The sequence below is a fragment of the Mustela lutreola genome, chromosome 1 (genome assembly GCF_030435805.1).
Source record: "Mustela lutreola isolate mMusLut2 chromosome 1, mMusLut2.pri, whole genome shotgun sequence".
Taxonomy (NCBI): domain Eukaryota; kingdom Metazoa; phylum Chordata; class Mammalia; order Carnivora; family Mustelidae; genus Mustela; species Mustela lutreola.
The window spans coordinates 233,165,651-233,186,322 of NC_081290.1; the positions used below are offsets into that span (position 1 = coordinate 233,165,651).

A 20,672-nucleotide genomic window follows, 5' to 3' on the forward strand; every position below is an offset into this window, starting at 1 on the left:
TCGAATATCCAAAGAATTTGGCTATAGTTCCTATAAAAGAGGACTTGTATGTTAAAAGTCTTAAGAGTAATTGTAAAACTGTTATCAATTCTCCTTCCTTGAGATTTTGCTCATTCCAACTCAACTACAGACAAGTGTGAGCTCAGGCATCCGCTTACTACATTGGCCTAAGGAAATCTGTCCTAAGGAACAGATCTCCTAAGGAAATCTGTCATAGAAGCATGAACACATGCTTCTATGGCAGTTCCTGCAAGATCAAAGGTCAGAACAGAAACAGTCCATACTTACTTTGAGCTTCCAGAAAGTCTCCTGATGCTTTCTTAACCCAATTTGCATAGTCATGAATGACAGCAACTCCTGGATTAGGGACAATGAGAGGACACAGCTCATCCACATGCACAGTGCTATGTTTTAATTTGAGCTCCAGAGGTATCTGGTATAACTGCAGGTCTTCATCTGGCTTCTTTTGTCTCAAACTGAGTTTTTCCAAATGAACTTTGAATGGAGACTCAGTAAGGCTATAAGACCAAATGACAAACAAGACAGAAAATGAAGATAAGATAGATGCTAGAATTTTCCTACAAACCTGTTTCTTTTTATGATTTCAAAGAGAATGCAAAACATTTCCCTGTGATTTTACAGAAATTATATTTCTTTACATCAAACTATAATGAACTTATTTGCTATATAATGAGTAGACAAATCATTTGGCCCATGTATTCAGCCAGGTTATAATAAGCATGTCAATACAGTTCAGCTTGGAAAGTGGCTTCAACATCTATCTAGACATTATGAAACCCAAGGGCCAAAAGCTACTGTGTAATACTTATTTCTCAAATAACACTTAGTAAGGTCTCAAAAGTTGTGAGGCTAAGCTCATAAACACGTAGAACTGACTCTAAATTAAGATGAGTATATAATCAATCCAGCCTTGATCTGACTTTAAGATTGATATTAACAACTTTCAAAATATGACAACATACATAACCTAGGTTTAGGATCAACATTACTAATGGTGAGGTTCAAGAGATATTGCTGTTTTGTACTTCTTCAGCGTCAACTTTAAAAACTAAGCATAATAGGTAATCAGTCATTTAATCTGTAATAAAGACAGCACAACTTGTTACACAGAGTAAACAGGAAAACGTTATATATTTTGCACAAAACAACTCTATGCATATGTCTAATAATTGCCAGAAACTATACATATATCATCTGCATGAGATACATATATATACACATGCATACATGTATATATACATGCACATTCATATGTATACACATACACAAAGTATACAGAACTGTAAACACATAAATAAATGTTAATAACGTGGATTGTGTAGCAATATATAACATAATACAGTAATCAGATGAAATCATTTTTCTTTTTTTTTAAAAATAAGGTTTACACCCAATATGGGTCTTGAACTCATGAAGCTGAGATCCAGAGTCATATGCTCTACCAACTGAGCCAGGCAGGAGCCCCCTATCAGATGTCATCTTATTTCCAAATACTTATGCATGGATTATACACAGTTTATACATTCACCTGACCAGGCCCAAGACAGAGGAAATGCGCTTATTTGAGAATATACCTTATATATGAAAAAAACACAAATATCTAGGTGAGAAAAAAGGAAAAAAAAGACTAATGTAATAAAAAGGATGAAAAAAAAAAACCAACAAAATAAGGAATGCTGCAGCATCAGCTTTGGGTCTGTTACATTTCCAAATAAAGTTTAACCATTAAATGAGTATTATATACTCTTCACATCTTGATGATACCAATGGGGTTATTTTATTAATCACTTTAGTTTTTAATTCTACAAAGATCTTCTGCTATCTGAAGTTGTACTAAGAACATTTCTAGAAAGATCACAAAGCGGGGACCTGACTTTGGGTCTCCTGACAATGAAAAGGTTTTTCTTACCTACCAGGTTGTCTTTCTCAAAAAGCATAAGGAAATTGTGACTCACGATTTAACAGCAACTGGATTAGGCAGGAATCCATATTCCATAGAATCAGCAATCTGATGATTTTCTAGTTCAGGAGAGCCACTCAGCTGTTCTCCACTATTAGCAAGAGTCCAGTTGGGGCCCCAACCAACTCGAAATGAGCGTCCCATAAATAGAGCCATGTCCATCAGGAGTTTCCCCTTGCCATAGGTGACAGACTTTTCAAGAGGGACTAGGCCTGGTTGTCTGCGTGTACCCACAGTTTTCAACTGAACTTCAGGGGCTGGGCTGGGCACTGTAAACACAGAGGTCAGGGGTGGAGGGACAGACCAAGGGGATGTGGATGGGATATTCATCAAAGATGCTGCTCTGGGAGTACGACATTCTTGTACAGAGGCACTTGGTGAAAGAAAAGTTCCACTAGTAAACTTTGATTGTAGTAGTAACCCACCAACTGAAATAGGGGGGAAAAAAAGACGATTAGAAAATACAGTCTCTCTTGCTTCTCGAATAGCAAAAATCAGTGAGGTTGAAATTACAGTTTTATCAAACCAATTAAATCAGACACAGATGATAAGCAGCAAGTCAGTCTGTGGAATACTCTTTCAACCAGGAAATCAAGGCTAGAAATTTAGTGATGATGATGCCAACAACATTAATAACCAACACTACTACTACTATTTTAAAGAAATTATTAAGCTCTTATCTGTGATTCTGTATAAGCCATTCATATACATGGTTTCATTTCACCTTTCAATAACTTCAGATGAACAACACTTTTATCCTCATTTCGTAGGCAGGAAAACTGGGCTCAGGAAAGTGTTTATTCCAAATCTACAAAGCTACTAAGTGGCAGGATTGAGAGATTAAGCCCAGGGAAGTCTGACACCAATGCTCCTGCCAAATGTTACCATTTCTTAGTCCATAGAAAAAACTTAGTAAGATCAAAATTCAAATTGCCACCACTCTAATGCTCAATGCTAGACTCAATAAAACAAAACCCACTGAGGCATCTTGTGCCCTTCAGAAGGACAGTTCTTATTACTACTGCCTGTTCTCTAATACTTTTAAAACAAGAAGTCAGTTATTGAAGTATGAGATTTTCATGTAGTGCCCATTATGGAAAAGGTTACAGTTAATGTTTAATTGATGGTTTATTAGTTGAAATATTTTTAAAAAGGAAGTTAGTAATAATAAGTTTCAAGTCTTTCACTTGAAAGAATTGAAAACTAAACACCTAGTTTTTAAGGCAACATAAACAAATCTTTTCCTGGTATTTCCTCTGGCTTTCAAAACATTTTGAGATTCGTTGACATCAATACTCTATCCCTAATCCCACACAGTTAGAAGCCCCCAAAAAGAAAAAAGGGAAAGCTTTAAAATCAAATATTACTTCCCTAAGAATTTGGGGAGGTTTAGGAAAAGGTAGAAATCTGACAGGTTTTGTGCATTTTAAGCAGCAATATTTGCCCCTGGAAGGCTATAAAATAAGGACAGCATGAGGATTGCACAAAAAGAGTACAGTGTAGGACAACTTGCTCATTCCTCTAAGGTGTGATAAAAATTACAAAATCTGAGTTTATAATCTAATCCACATTCATAAGCAAATAAAAATATAACTTGAACAAAACACAAATGCTTTGTTGTCCATATATAACTTCTGCATCTGCACCAATAAAGCTGATTATGATTTTTAAAAACTGGCTCACCTAACATATTTATGAGTATATCTCCTCCTGACATTCTTATGCCATATGCCTTTAGGGGGATATTTGCTAGAGAAGTTGACTCAGTTTAGAAGAAGACAGGTGAAAAGCAGGACTTTACAGCTTTCTCATAAAATAGCATTAGTTACAGTACCTAAAGAACGGGATTTGGATGAGTGGGATGCTGAAATGGGGAGTCTGGGAGAACAGATTTCTTGAGAAGTATCTGCTTTAGAAGGAAGGTGACTGAAGCGTTGATCCAGAACCATATCTACATCTTCTTCATCAGCAAGCAATGATGCTTTCATGATCTAAAAGGCAATACCTATAGAATGAATGTGCTCCCCCAAATTCAAAGGCCATAAGAAAAATGCAGTTTCCAATAACCAACAAATTGCTTTGCCTGAGGCTGTGTCCAGAGTTAGTGTAATATTTGCGTGGCTGACTCTATTACATAGCATGTGCCTGGAAGGCGGAAAATGCAGAATACTCCTCTGTTTCTAGAGTCTCGCCAAAGCCTGGCACACAGCAATTGCTCGCTTGTTTGCTGAATGACTAACTTCAAATGTAAGACAAAGGCTCAATTTTTAACATGTCAAAGCCACAGGCAGGGGAAGTTGAGACAGAGTTTAAAGAAACCTGTATCTTCTAGGCTATTAAAAAAATGTTTATGGAGCACTTTCTAGAGCCTCAAAACCACCCTATGAAGGAAACGAAGTATATTTTGTAGAGAAAAATTAGTGCTCACAGATGTTAAATGACTTGCCTAAAGTCACATAATAATAGTTACAAAACCAGGGTTAGAATCCAGGTCTTCAGCATCTCAATACAGCCTTCCCCTTCCCTCCCAGAATGGAAAAATAAAGCCCAAACCCAGGCCATATTCTTGTTTTTTCCTCACTCCAATAACCACTCAAAGCTCTTCAGTGAATAACCAAGGAAGGAGCCTGAGGTTATGAAAGGGAGATAAAGATTAGTTTGGCTTCCTGTTGTAGTAAGGGTAGGTTAGGACTTCACCTGTAAGACATGTGGATTAATTCCCAGTGAAGATGCAATGTGTGTTGAGGCAGACACAGGCTCCTGATCCCCAGGCACGCTCTCTTCTAACATGGAATCCAAAACTGGCTCCTGGGTGATATCTACCATGTCACTGTCCAGTTCCACAACCCTCCCTAACTGCTCCACCTCTGGACTCTGGCTCTGTAGACAGCAGAAAGATCAGGGAAGCAGCATTAAATTACACCAAACAGACATAGAGCTTTTAGACCATATCTAGTTTTTGGAGTCTAATATAGCTATGACAATGTGAGGTAGCATATTTGCTAAAAAGGACTTCATAATAATTACCCCAAGCCCCCCCTGTATGTACTTGGGGTCCAAATACAGATTCATGAGATCACCTTTGGTAATATCTTAAGGTCTGGTGTCTGAAACCTAAGCCCTACACTGAACAAATGGTGGTCTTCAGACAAAGATTATGCCTTACCTCATTTAGCTAGCAAATATAATTCTCTGATATACACAGGGTGACCCTGCCCCATCACAGTCTTGTAGCCAGAAGCCATTGGGAAAAAAGAATAAAAAGTACAAATACCAAAGTCTCCATTAACTTTGCATTTTTTCAAAAACAATTAGAAAAAATTTCCAGTTAACAATTTAGACCCTGGAATTTATCTTTTGGGTGACTGAATCTTAAAGGTTAGCTGGGCACTGCATGTGCAGTATCATGTAAGATATGAGGAATGTCTACTCTAATTACTCAAAAAGGAAAAACATAGTGATACTAGAAACAAAATTTTTTTAAAAATATGCTCCACACCCAACATGGGGCTTGAACTTACGACCCTAAGATCAAGAGTTGCAGGCTTTACTGACTGAGCCAACCAGGTGCTCCCTAGGAACAACTCTAATCTAGGAATCATTCTTTTTTTTTTTTTTTTTTTTTTTTTAAAAAGATTTTATTTATTTATCAGAGAGAGAGAGAGGGAGAGAACAAGCACAGGCAGACAGAATGGCAGGCAGAGGCAGAGGGAGAAGCAGGCTCCCCGCTGAGCAAGGAGCCCGATGTGGGACTCGATCCCAGGACGCTGGGATCATGACCCGAGCCGAAGGCAGCCGCTTAACCAACTGAGCCACCCAGGCGTCCCTAGGAATCATTCTTTATGTTCAAGTGTCAAGAGTTAGATTTACATTTATTAAGCAGTTTTCAAGATATACCCATGACTAACAGTTTATGATTTGAAAAGGTAATAACTCCTCTACCTGAAGCACACTGTAAAATATCTGGTTCAGTACAAATCATTAAGTTGTCCTAAACTTGCATATTACCTGGTAAAATGCTAACAAGTGGCTAAACTGATTCATGAAACATTCTCAAATTCAAAAAGTTTTACTATTTTTATCATGATATCATCTGTAGATTATTAATCTTCCAAAGTTTGGGGTTTATTTTCCTAAGTGGCTTATTTCATGCTGACCCTTAGATGGATGCTATTATGTAACAGGTTGGTTTTTTTTTGTTTTTAAAGAATTTATTTATTTGACAGAGAGAGATCACAAGTAGGCAGAGAGGCAGGCAGAGAGAGAGAGGAGGAAGCAGGCTCCCCGCTGAGCAGAGAGCCCGATGCGGGACTCGATCCCAGGACCCTGGGATCATGACCTGAGCCGAAGGCAGTGGCTCAACCCACTGAGCCACCCAGGCGCCCCCAGGTAGTTTTAAAAATAATTTCATGATTACTTTAGTCAAAGAAACATCCATTAGTGTTAACTTTTTCAGCTTTATTTTTAGTGGTATATTAGCTATTATTCCCTTGCATTTCTTTATTTTTTTGGAAGATTTTATTTATTTGATAGAGAGAGAGAGACAGCGAGAGACGGAACACAAACACAAGGAGTGTGAAAGGGAGAAGCAGGCTTCCTGCTGAGCAGGGAGCCCGATGGGGGGTTCGATGGGGTGGGGAGGTCTATCCCAGGACCCTGGGATCACGACCTGAGCCCAAGGCAGGTGCTTAACAGCTGAACCACCCAGGCGTTCCACCCTTGCATTCCTATAACAAATATCCTTACAAAAAGACACCATTTAGTAAGTATAATAATCCTTCCATTTGTAACTGTAGAAAAATTGAGCTGTTGGATACATAATAAATTGTCACTTAAGACATGAAGAATCCCCAAGGTCTGCTCTAACAAAACTGAAGGCTAGATAATGGTGAAAGGCAAACATGATAGTATTTTTTACCTACTGGAGAGGCTAACTTGATGTTAGCTCTGGAAAAAAAAAAAAAAAAAAAAAGGAAGTAGCCGTGATCATAATGCTCCCATTTTAATTACAAGAATTATGGGTACACTCTAACTCCAAAAGTTCTCTCATAAGTTAGTTTTTAACCAATTCACTTTTAGTAAAAGTTATTAAACTGCCCCATATATCCTCTTTGTCAACCTATCAGTTAGGATACCCTCCCTCTGTTCGGCTCCTATAACACCCTGTCTAAACCTGTTTTTTAGAATTCATCATGATATAATATGATTTCTTGCATATGCAGTATGTATTTGTCCCACCACATTGTCAAAGCTTAAAAACAGAGATTATGGCCTACTAGTCTCTGTAGCTATCACCAAACACATTGTTCAAGTCAACATTCATCAGACATTTTCTTCGTCAATTATACTGCTTAGTGTAGTGCCAGGCACACACTAGAGAAGGCAATTAATATGAAAGAACAAGGAGTGAGGATGTGTGAAAGGAAAAAGGGGGAGGATGGTTTCAACTTACACTATTCAAACGAAGAAGTAACAGCAAGAGATGTTCACTTAGAATATTTTGATGAAATCCTCCCATTTTGCCTTAAACAACTCAAGTACAGACCTTATTTTTAAGAAGTGTGCTAGGGATCAAGGCTTTATTCACTCTACCCTCACGCATAGACTTTAAAGCCATGAGGTATCATCTAATAAGTGGATAAGGGGGAAGTGAATGACTATGAAACTATGAGGAGCTGGTTAAGCTCCTAAGACCCCCATCAGTGAATTTTATTAAGTATGTCTAAGCAATTGCAGCAAACTCCCTCAAAAGATGACTGTGTACTTCTATTCAGAGAAATATTGGGAGATCAGGTGCTTCTTCAAAGCCAGTCCTGAAAAGAAAAATAGACTAATAATAATAATATTAATAGAAAGATGGCTCAGAAGGAATGGAGGAAGTTAAAAAAAAAAAAAAAAGCCCTTGGGAAATTTATGGAAAAATAAGGCAGATACTCGGAAAAATAGCCAAACAGAATATCCCTTTCATATTCTATAATCTCCTGAAAGTAGATCTTATTTATGTTTAAAACCAGCACAGTACATTACAAATCCTAAGTACACAGATAATATCTGTAAAATGACTCTCTCTTTAGATATATGGAGGGTGAGATTTCATGAGTGAAACCTTCAATGATTTTAGAAACCTTCATTTTCCATCTCACGAGAATCTTCCTCATACAAACAAAGCAACCAATACCCTAAAAATAAAGCATCCCTTAATCTAGTACATAAAATAATTCAAGCAGGTAAAGTAAATTATGACACCTTTTATTCAATAAAGGGTGAGTAACCAATCCACAGCAAAACAGGTATTTATACTGTTCTCCCCCCCAAAATAATTGAATCCAGTTAACTACTGTTGCTGCCTGATTCCAGAATTATTTGTCTTCTAACTACAAAGAATGTTTTATATTCATTTGGCTAGAAAATTAGCCCTGTCAACATTACCATGTTCTCCGGAAAAAGTTCATCTCAGGGTTTCAAGGACTCACCAAAGTAAGTCTGTATGTTTCTACACATACATTCAGGGATATTACAACAGGAAGTATAGGACATTGCAACATTAATATCTGAAGCAAGAAGATCTGTAGTATACATTATATATATATGTAGTATATATTAATTACATAAAAATATAAAATATATATATAGACTTACTGGATAAATTTAAATTTAGATAGCTGCCGTTTTACTTTTAAAAAGTATACACAAGATAAAATGGAATTTTTAAAAATCCTAATTACTTTTTTCTTTTAAAAAAATTTCTTACTCATTTGAATGTTACTGAGTGAACAACAGTAAGGTGTAAGCAAGTCAACTAGTCTGCCTCAATGATACTGAACCCAAGTTCAGTAAGAGGTGGAGGTAAAAAAGGCTATAGGTACGGTCTCCCTGCCTGAATGCCATCTGAGGTCTTTAAAGAAATGGCTCTGAACCCTGGCCGCGTATTTCAATCACCTGGGGGAAGGCATTTAAAATATAAATATGCCTGAGCCCCATGTTGCATCTATGGAATTAAAGGTCACCAAAGTAGTGTTGTAGTCAACTGAAAACTGGATCTCAGATCAGCATTTTGGAAATAATGTTCTAACACCAAAATGTTTCTGCAATTCCCTGATTGATCTGTGTGATGAAGGTGTTTCTACAACATTTTCTCTAACTTCAAAGGCACAGAAGAGATTACTATGTAAAGATTTAGTTACATTAATGTTTCCTGGTTGCTTAGATTTACCTCTTTAGGAGCAAATAAAATCTTAAGAACAAACTACAAAGAGGGGAATGAGAATATTACATAAAAGGCAATGGGATAAGTGACCATTAAAAAAACATGTATCTTCCTAATACCTAAAAAACCCTCAACTCTCAACTCCAAGAACCTGAGATTGTGCATAGGGAAAAAAATGCTGCTTTGGACTGAAGAACACTATGTCCTGAAATCAAGCTCTTCAGGGAGCCAGGTGACAGTGTGAAGATAATCATCTTGACATCAGAATAAAAAGACTGTGCCCTCTGCTCCCAATTCATTCAGATGGCACAAGGATTTTCCTCATGCCAAGTAAAATGTAGGTCTTTGGTGCTAGTCTAAAACTACGCAACCACTAGCATTTCCTACCTCACTCAGGTCACTGGGGCAATATGAAGGAAGAATCCTTCATTACTGTTCTAATACATTAGTCTAAGATCTAAACAACTTATCCATTTCTCCCATTTCGGTTTCCCCAGCCAAAGACGACCTGCTTTTTAAATCAAACCAGATACCTGAAAAAGATCCCACTCACTATGTTCTTTTTGCCCATTTTGATCCTTACCACATCTCCTCTTCCTATAACCTGGTTCTTCTGAAAATTTCTTGTGCTCTTCAAAAAGTTTTTTAAAGAGTTCTCACTTACTGAAGTGTTATCACAGAAATGTAGGGTTATCCCTTACTGTTTGTATTCTAGAAACTAATCAGCCTAAAAAAATCACTGATTGTCAAGATACAGTATGTAAATTTGCTGTCTATCCAGAGATGAAGTTATTCTTTCACAGCAGCATCTTAAGGATCTAACAATTACTTTTATTAGCAGAAATGAAGGCTATCTGACTCTTATCCTAAGAAATACATATAATGTAAGATCAAAAACACTCTAGGAAGGGATTATACAAAGTATATGAATAAAAAAAAAAGTGAACGTGGAAAACTGGAAAACCAAGTCCATTTATAGCATTTCTTTAGTTCATTAGATATTCCTTAGGGTTTTATGCTATAAAGATTATGAACATAGAAGTCAATGTATATCCCATTTCCCACCTTTATCATGCCCTCCCTCACCTTGTACGCGCAAATATGAACATACATACACAACAATCTCCAGAAAATGCCTCCCAAGAAATTATTTAATAAATCATAAAAATTGCACATTTCAGCAGCCATAAGAATTGTAGCACAAAAATTCCAAAGGTCCTGCTTTTAGCAGCTGAGAGGTAGAGGATGCTTTACAAAGAAATTCTGTATTAAATTCTCTTCTTTGAGGGAGTATGGCAGCAAAGGAAAAAAAATTTTTGTAACTTGATTGAATATAAACAACATCCAAAGGAAGTAAAACTATGAGTTGGAAAAGAAACTACCTGATATTTAAATTGCAAACCCCTCCCTACACGGACAAAAGTTTTATACTGGCTTAACAATATTGAAAGAGTCTGACACAAGTAACTGCAATAAACAACACAGCCCCTCTCCCCCCACACCAAATAATTCATATATATTCTAAAACCTGATCTATTTTCAGAAATATTATGTATTGTTAAAATACAAATTATCAGGTAATTATCAGGTAACCCAGAGGTTACCTGAAGTGAAGTATAAGCAAACAATTTGAGAAAAATGGAGTTAAAAAACCCTTGCAGAAAGCTAAATGGACTTTTAAAAAACCAGGGAGGTAAAGAACAAGATTAAACTAAGCTGCACATCAGGTAGTCAAGGAAAGTCAGATTTACTTTGTATCAACCCACACAAGCAAAATGCTATCTTAAGTTGATCACTGAGCAGAGAATTCAGCAAGTCCAAATGAAAGAGAGGGAGATGTTTAAGAATGACACTCTGTAGAAGGAATGATCCAAACAGCATGAGAATTCTTTAAATCTCTCAATTTAAAAAAAGATACCAGGACCACCTCATGCCCTCCCTCGTACTTGTCTCAACGTGATTGCCAATACGTTTGTACTCTTCAAAGTTCCAGGGGTCATAAACAGCTTTGTACTAGCTGAATGACTTCAACTTCTGTATCATGGATTCCATTCAAATTCACTGTCCTGTCTCTACCTGGGGTGGAGGTGCTGGCTTGCCATTAAGAGCCATCTGGAATGTGGTGGCCTGGCCTGCAGGAGGCAAAGGAGCAGTCTTCAACTTCTTTGTACTAGTTTTAGATGGCCGTTCCTCCTCCTCTTCATCAGAATCCTGAAGGCCATACTTAGAAAAATGGGAGACCTAAGAAAAAGGAGAATCCAACAAAATCAACTTTTTAAAAAGGACTTTATTTTTAAGTAATCTCTATATTGAATGTGGGCCTCAAATTTACAACCCTGAGATCAACAGTTGCATGCTCTACCACTGAGCCAGCCAGGCACCCCAGAATCCCAACAAAATCAATTTTAACACTTATATTCCTAACAGCTTCTAAAATACTTGCCCTTGAAATCATGCAGAATTAGCTTTAAAAAGAAAGAGTTATCAAAATATTTAAGACAGAATGAAACGTCATCTATCACATGTAATTTATTGCTGTCCCTAGATTTAGATGTTTAGTACATGTACTGGTTGCTTGTACGTAATACCAACTTACTAATAAGGAAACCAAATCTGGAAGAGCCATTACTATTTTCACATCTATATACTGCTTAGCTGTTCACTACCGACTTATGTCAGGCCTTCAGCAATTAAATAACTCAAGTGGCTTAGAAGAGAAAGAAACCATTAGGTTAAACTATCAAGGAAGAAAGGATGTTAATGTTTTCATCCCCTGAAATCTTTAAATCAATGACAACTGAGGAGGGGTTAATATCAAGAGATAAAAATTCTGTCTCATGCTTCTAACGATACCGCAGATTGAAAAAACACTCCTTAGAAGTATATGTAAATGCTCATAGGATGAGGCAGGATGTGAATCATGAGCATAAAGTTTTTCATAGCTTCTTACTGTTCTGGGGTTTAACAAAGGTGTGTAATCTGGGGCAAATCATGCATCTCTATACCTGTTCCCTAATTTGTAAAAAAATAAAGAATTTAAGGGAGGATCTCTTCTAATACATTTTGTCACTCTAATCGCAGATTATAAGAACTAGGTTAAGTGACTATCATACCTTAAACACCCAAGAACCTGTTTCAGGACGATACTCTTTGAACTGAGCTCCCTGTTTCCTTGAAACTGCTTCCAATCTACCCTCATAGTTGATATCAGCAAGTCGATCTGGGCTCTTTATTAAACAACGAGATGTTTTATCTGTTGGCCAAACTCCATCCAGTGTAACTTCAGCCTTCCTGCAATGTACAACCACATAAAGTATAAATGTTCCATATTTAAGATCAGAAAGCCAAGTAATATCTATATAAACAGCAAATAAAGGTACCTGTGTTATTTTGGAATTACTCTGCAGATGTTTCATAAACTTGAGTCTTGCCTCCCAAGGTAGATAAGCTCAAAAAGAAGGAATTACCCACACCATCAACTGACTAGAGCTCAGTATCTGGTTCAAGGGTCAAATTTCATTCATTCTGAACTACCAGAGCACATGATCAATTATTTCCAATGAAATTTTAGTTAACACACTATACAGCCTTGACCACATTCAGTGCTAATGTCTGATAATAAGACCTAAGTCTTAGTGAAGGACTTAAAGTGCTATTGTACTTAACAAAAACATTAGTAATAACAGCAACTGCCACTGATTAACAACAAGTGCTTAGAGGAGGAGATTAACAGGAACATCATAAGATTAACCATTAAGTAATGAATGTGAAGGCATCTTGTCAGGGATTACATTAAAATTTGTAGATTGCTTTGGCTAGTATGGACATTTTAATAATTTAAAGTCTTCCAATCCATGAACATGGGAAAAATTTCCATTTATTAGTCTTTCTTCACTTCTTCCAGCTTTTGCATATCTGGTTGAATTTATTCCTAAGTATTTTTTCTTTTTGATGCTATTGTAAATCAAATTTTTTTCTTAACGTCCCTTTCAGATTGCTCATTGTTAGCATACAGAAATTCAACCAATTTTTGTGTATTGACTTTATATCCTGCTACCTTACTGAATTTGTAACTGTTTTTAATGGAATCTTTGGGTTTTCTGCACAAGATAATTTCATTTCTGAAGAGAGATATTTTACTTATTCCTTTCTAATCTGGATGATGCCTTTTATTTCTTTTCCTTGCTTAACTGCTGTGACTAGGGCTTCTAGTATTATGTCGAATAAAATTGGCAAAGTGGGCATCCTTGTTTTGTTCCTGGTCTTAGAGGAAAAGCTTTCATTCTTTCACCACTGAGTCTGACATTTTGAAAATATGGCCCTATTAAGTTGAGGTAGTTTCCTTCTTTTTATTTTATTATTGTTTTTAAGTAATCTCTACACCCAAAGTGTGGCTTAGAACTTAAAACCATAAGATCAAGAGTCTTGCGCTCCACTGACTGAGCCAGCCAGGCTCCCTGAAGTAGTTCCCTTCTACCTCTAGAAAAGGTGTTGTATTTTGGCAAATGCTTTTTCTACATCTGTTGAGATGATCTGTGATTTTCTTCTTTAATTCTACTAATGTCACGTATTACACTGATCACTTTTTGTATGTTAAACCATCCTTGTGTTCCTGGAATAAATACTACTTGGTCATGGTGTATTATCCTTTCGATGTACTACTGAAGTCTCTTTGGTAATACAGTTGGCCTCTGAACAACGCAGGGGTTAGGGGAAACAACGACAGCGCAGTTGAAAATCTGTGTATCTTGGACTCCCACAAAACTTAACTACTAATAACCTACTGTTGAATAGAAGCCTTACTGATCACCTAAGTCAACTAACCCATATTGTTATGTTACATTTATTGTATATTGTATTTGCAATAAAGTAAGCTAGGAAAAAGGAAAATGTTGAGAAAAGTCTAAGGAAAAATACACTTAAGGTATTGTACTGTAAAAAAATCCATGTATATGGACCACACAGTTCAAATCTGTGAGGTTCAAGGGTCAAATGTATTTTGAAGATATTTACATCAGGGGCGCCTGGGTGGCTCAGTGGGTTAAAGCCTCTGCCTTTGGCTCAGGTCGTGATCTCAGGGTTCTGGGATCAAGCCCCACATTGGGCTCTTTGCTCAGCAGGGAGCCTACTTCCTCCTCCCTCTCTGCCTGCCTCTCTGCCTACTTGTGATCTCTGTCAAATTAAAAAAAAAAAAAAAAAAAAAGATATTTACATCAGTATTCATCAAGGATATTGGTCTATACTTTTATTTTCTTATAGTTTCTTTTCCTAGCTTTGGAATTAAGGTAATCCTTGACTCATAGTTAGAAAGTATTCCTTCCTTTTCAGTTTTTTGAAAGAATTTGAGAACTGACATTAATTCTATAAATGTCTGGTAGAATTTACCACTGAAGTCATCTGGTCAAAGGCTTTTGGTTGGGGGAGGACTTTTTTTTTTTAATTACTATTCAATTTCTTTACTATAGGGCTATTTTGAATTTCTTCATGATTCAATCTTGGTAGGTTGTGAACATAAACTACTTTAACTATGGCCCCGTCATCTGTCCAAAGAGGTATCAGAAGCTAGTTTCCCAAATTAAAATATAGAGAAAGAATTAAAAATGGTTGCAGCAGACATAAGGAAAAAAACCTACTATCAAAATACATTTTTGGAAAATAAAAGTTGGACCTGATAGTATTAGGGAAAAGGAGTCAAAAAGTCCTAGTATAGCATTTAACCACTTATACTTTCAAATTAGAGAAACAATCACATACTGTACAGTAAGTTAAAAAAAAAAAAAAAGTTGCAGAAAAATGTATATAATGTGAAAAGAATTTTGTGAGTTAGTAGATTATTTTCTAAATATGTAAATAAATCCATACCTATTTAGCCCTTCACCCACGGGTGGTTTTTGGTTATCATCTAAGTAGACAATCACTTCTTTCCTTCGAATATGCACGATATCATCCAAATTTAGATTTGTCAAATTCACATCTCCCTCAAAATAGATTGAACCATAACCTATACAAGTAAAAGCAAATAGTTGAAAAGTCATTCTGTACAGAGGACAAATAACCTATTTTATACTTTCACTGACTAAATGCTCAAAAGAAAACCAACTTTAAACATTAATCAATATTTCATTTTTAAATTTTTTAAAAGATTTCATTTTTAAGTGATCTCTACACATTGAACATGGGACTTTGAACTCACAATCCCATAATCAAGTCACATGTTCCACCAACTGAGCCAGCCAGGCTACTCGAAACATTAATCAAATCACCTAGTAATATCATCAGTGGCTTATTTCATTCATAGTATGTATCAGAAGATGACATCAAAACCAGTTATCTGGTTTAATATCTACATTTCTACTGCACTTATCCTCAAAACAGTTTACTTAAATCTCTTCACAGTACCTGTACTATTGCTACACAAACAACCCTCACTTAGTACCTAGCTTGCAGAATAAGTTAAAATGCCAGAGAGCCCTCTCTAAAATACAATATAGCAAGATAAGAAAACTTTATCTGTAATACAGAAAACTTTATCTGTATTAAATTATTAATATAAAGCTGAATCTAAATATTATTCATCTCTTATTACTCACTTTTCTTACTTAGTATTTTCTTGCTGATTATAGTATTTTCTTTAATTGTAGAAAACTGCAACGAACCAAACAGTTACCAAAGAATGTTATATGGTTCTAGTCTTTGTTACTTGTCGATCAAAGTGTCTACTATGCAGGTCAAGGCAGGTCCAGATCCTTGGCTTAAATATTACAAAATCCTAAGCTCACACTCACCTTTACGACCAATAGTGAAATCAGAGACAATACACTCTCCCTTTTCATTGGTTATTTTAGCAAGGTCATCCATAGATGGAATAGTATAGTAACCAACCTTAGTGAGAACAATGCCTATGAAAAAAGAAAGAGAAAATATAATATTAATTGTAATTGTCCTTATGTAGAGAAATTTTCGTAATATTTATTTTACTTTTTCCTTTTTAAGAAGAGTAACTTTTGAAAAAAAGACTTTATTTATTTATTTATTTGACAAAGAGAGAGATAGCAAGAGAGGGAAACCAAGCAAGGGGATTGTGTGAGGGGAGAAGCAGGCTTCCTCCTGAGCAGGGAGCCTGATATGGGACTCAATCCCAGGGCCCTGCGATCATGGTCATGATCCAACATGAGCCAACAGCAGACATTTAATGGCTGAGCAACCCAGGTGCCCCTTAAAAAAATAATTCTTAAAATAATCTGAAATAATCCATAATTCAATTATTAAATAAAGAGAAAATATATAGGACTAAAGCATTTTTCCAAACTATTTCTTCTTAAGATTTTATTTATTTGAAGAGAGACCACATGAGCAAGGTGGAAGGGGGAAGAGGGAGAGGGAACAGACGACTCCCTCCTGAGCAGGAAGCCAGACATGGGGCCTGATCCCAGGACCCTGAGATCATGACCCGAGCCAAAGGAAGACGCTTAACCAAATGAGCCATCCAAGGGCCCACCAAACTGGTTTTCTGAAAAACACTATTCCTAGGAGAAACTTGTGCTTTTTTAGAAAAAGGTTCCTAGTCAAACTAAGTTTGGGAACCACAAACATGATAGTAAGTTACAGGCTCTGAGAACTTACAAAATAATTAAGTCTAACAATCAAGTCTTAATCTAGTGTTTTCCATACTCACTTAATCACAGAACCTTTTCATATGGTCCCCATTAACATACTGCACTATGAAAGGCATTCCATAAAATGAGTTCTGAGAAAGGCTTACTTAATCCATTTTTCTTCTATTCTATGCAAAACCCAACATGGAAAAAACCTGCCTTGATTCAGTGGTAGAGGCAGAACTACAACTCTAAACTCAATACTTTTTTTAAAAAGATTTATTTATTTGAGAGAGAGAGTGAGCGAGTGCGTGTGCACCCACATGTGCACATATCTGCGAGGTGGAGCGGGGACAGGCAAAGGTGGAGACAAAATCCCAAGCAGGAGCAATTGGGTGGCTCAGTTGGTTGGGCCCCTGTCTTCGGCTCAGGTCATGATCCCAGAGTCCTGGGATCGAGTCCCACATTGGGCTCCGAGCTCCACGGGGAGGCTGCTTCTCCCTCTGACCTTCTCCATTCTCATGCTCTCTCTCGCTCTCTCTCTCTGATGAATACATAAAATCTTAAAAAAAAAAAAAAAAAAAAAAAAATCCCAAGCAGACTTCCCTGCTGAGTGCAGAGCCTGACATAGGGCTCCATTCCATCCCATGACCCTGAGATCATGACCTGATTCAAAATCAGAGGTTGGACAATTAACCAAATAAGTTATCCAGGTGCCCCAGGAAAGGAATTTTAAATTGGAAGGTAACAAAGTCAGTGAGAAAAATAAGAAAAAAAAAAAAATTTAGAGTGGGCATTTGAAAAAAACAGATGTAGTATCAGAATAATTTCATGTAGATACACACAAATATATACTTGGATTCTTAATGTGAAAATATACACCTGTTTCCTCAGGGCACCAAGTGACCAGAAAATATATATGAAGGCAAGAATATAATCAGATACAGAAAAATTTCACAAACACTTAAAGAGTAACTATAAAACAATCTGAATGTTCACTAACAGAGGATAGATAAACCAAGTGTGGCATATATATAATAACTGAGTATCACTCAGCAATAAAAAAGAATGAACTGTTGATATATCATGGATGAAATAAAAAATAAAGAGCTAAAAAGAGTACCGAAAGTATGATTCCAGAGGAGAAGCCTGCTTCTCCTCTCCCTGTTGCTCTGCCTACTTGTGCTCTCTCCTTCTTTTGCTGTCAAATAGATAGATAGTATCTTAAAAAAAAAACCTAGTAAACAATCTATCTGAGTTTATAAAGCTAGGGAATGTATAAGGATAGTCTCTGGCTATAAAATTTGGGATCTCTAAACTATGCAGGATAATTAATAACATGAATTTTAACTACTCCAAAGGTAAAAGAAGTATGTGAATTAAGAACCAAACAAAACCAAGTGAAAGTGTTTAAATGTCAACACTTATAAAATGTAATAAAAACTTTTAATTAAAAGTTAAGGTAGCTGACTTCCACTAAATTGAAAACCTGAGTGAAGTTAAGAGGTCTCAAATGACTGGTAAAAGATTACCCATGCAGCAATCTGAATCTGACCTGCCGGATGCATATGGTAAGTATTATTTTCTATTTCTTCTCGGTCATCCTGCAGTGACTCCTCATGAAAAGAGGTCTCTTCACTGCTTCCTTCCAACCCATTTCGCAAGGCAGCACGCATGTTTAATGCAACAATAGTATCATCCACACTGCCACTACTGTTGTGTTTATTTCCAGCAGTCTCCGGGGTTTGTGGAATGGGTTTGGCAATAGGATTAGTATAAAAACGTGACACAAGAGAATCATCATCTCCATCCTGCTGATGGTTCTCATCAACAGGTTTGCTCAGGAAACTGAATCTGAAAAGAAGAAACAAATGTTATCTAAAGAGCTACCTTTATAACAATGACAATAGCCAACCGTCACTGAAACTTTACTGAGTAATTCTCATATTAAAAAGTTATTTAGACTGACAGAGAAAAAGAAAATAACTTGCCCAAACTCAAAAAAACTCTGAGAGCTAGAATTGGGATTTTAACACAGGAAATATGGCTGCAAATTACATCATCTATTTTCATGATCAGATTACAACTTAGCTATTTTCATGAATGAATGAACCTGAGCATCCCAATTTTTTAAAATAGATTTTATTTATTTGACAGACAGAGATCATAAGTAGGCAGAGAGGCAGGCAGCGAGAGAGAGAGAGAAAGAGAGAGAGACAGAGAGACAGAGAGGAGGAAGCAGGCACCCCGCTGAGCAGAGAGCCCGATGCGGGGCTCGATCCCAGGACCCTGAGACCATGACCCGAGCTGAAGGTAGAGGCTTATTAACCCACTGAGCCACCCAGGCACCTCTGAGCATCCCAATTTTTAGTCAAAAAAAAAGAAAGAAAGAAAAAGAGTGGTGCCTCAGTGGCTCAGTCAGTTAAACATCTGCCTTTGGATCAGGTGACGATTCTAGGGTCTTGGGATCAAGCCCCGCGTTGGGCTCCCTGCTCATGGGGAGTCTGCTTCTGCTTCTCCCTCTGCCTGCTGCTCTGCCTACTTGTGCTCTTTCTCTATCAAATAAATAAATAAAATCTTTAAAAAAAAGAAAAAAGAAAAAGGCACTCTACTACATAAGGTCAAAGAAGAGCAATGAATTTCAAACAAAAAACTAAAAAGTTTAGATTTTAATCTAAGCAAGGTATTAGAAAATGCTTCATTAATGAAAAATCAAATAAGAATTTTATCCAAAGAAAAAGAAAGAAACAAACAAAACACAGGAGTACAAGGATGTATATACAATTTTTCACTGAAGCATCGTTTTGAATACAAAGAATACCAAAATAATCTAAATTGTCCTCCAATGGGGAACTAATTATCAAATATTCACAAAGATGGCTATCAGAGTCATTTAAAAAGTGGAGGCAGATACATTCATATTGATACAGAAAGACATTTATAATAAAATAAGTGGAAATAAGAGGCTATAAAATATTATATCATTCATGCCTAGTCTCTACAATGTACCTATATAAATAAATTTCTAAACTGTAATATATATCAAACTATTAAGTATTATTGTGTATACTTCTATTTCCTCCTTTATACACTTATATACTTATTTTTATTTTTTTGGTGTGGTTACAATGACTATGTGTCATTACCACAAATAAGACATCCCTTATTTTAAGGGCGGGGGGGGTCAGGGGTGTCAAATATATGAGAACCCTGTCCAAAATGACACATGAATATCAAAATAATTACATAAATTGAATCAGAAGATCTCCTATAATTTTAAGATCTAAAATATCCAAAAAGCAAAAATATGACTTAATTTTCAGGTGCTCACATGCTATAATAATATGCCACATTCACCAATCTTCATAAATTTTCATAGAATGAATAAATTCCAAGCTCAGAATCTCTTCAAAGTGAGAACAGGGTGCTCTATTAGAAATAACCCAAAACAAAATTCGGTTTACCTCTCCCCATTTTCTGGATAATCAGATGGTGAAGCTAGATCTTCCGAGTCACGATTAACAGGAGAGAAGAGATTGCTATTGTTAAGGTTCTTCAAAACCAACTTCTTAATGCTCTTCCTATAAAGAGACCAAAAGAAAAAAAATAAAAAAGAACTCAGGCACACATAATTACATAACTAACATTATCTTAAAAACTAGTCAAAAAGAGCATTCTTGTTCAGCTCTTACATATCTAAAAATGACCTAACAAGTTTAATTCACAATGTTTAATACATAACCAGAATATAAGATCTCAAATATATTACATTCTGGTGTTTGGAAGAGTAAGTGAAGCACTTAAAACAAAGTGGGAAATCTCAAAAACAGTCCTCCTCCTCTGAATCCTCAGCATTCTACCCAGACACTTAGTTAACCCATCATACTAT

At 36.3% G+C, this 20,672-nt stretch overlaps 1 protein-coding gene across 9 annotated transcripts in view; it reads right to left on the minus strand.

Moving 5' to 3' along the window:
- The window catches only part of NUP98 (nucleoporin 98 and 96 precursor), a 123,198-nt gene that overhangs the window by 30,601 nt on the left and 71,925 nt on the right, over positions 1–20,672 (minus strand). For all 9 annotated transcript variants that reach the window (XM_059134124.1, XM_059134149.1, XM_059134116.1 and 6 more), the window contains 10 exons: positions 20,248–20,364; positions 18,339–18,637; positions 15,974–16,087; positions 15,051–15,189; positions 12,302–12,479; positions 11,265–11,429; positions 4,679–4,861; positions 3,816–3,972; positions 1,977–2,409; positions 289–518 (listed from right to left, as the gene is read on the minus strand). In XM_059134124.1, the coding sequence (XP_058990107.1) occupies positions 289–518; positions 1,977–2,409; positions 3,816–3,972; positions 4,679–4,861; positions 11,265–11,429; positions 12,302–12,479; positions 15,051–15,189; positions 15,974–16,087; positions 18,339–18,637; positions 20,248–20,364 (2,015 nt within the window). The remainder of the gene's footprint in view (positions 1–288; positions 519–1,976; positions 2,410–3,815; positions 3,973–4,678; positions 4,862–11,264; positions 11,430–12,301; positions 12,480–15,050; positions 15,190–15,973; positions 16,088–18,338; positions 18,638–20,247; positions 20,365–20,672) is intronic.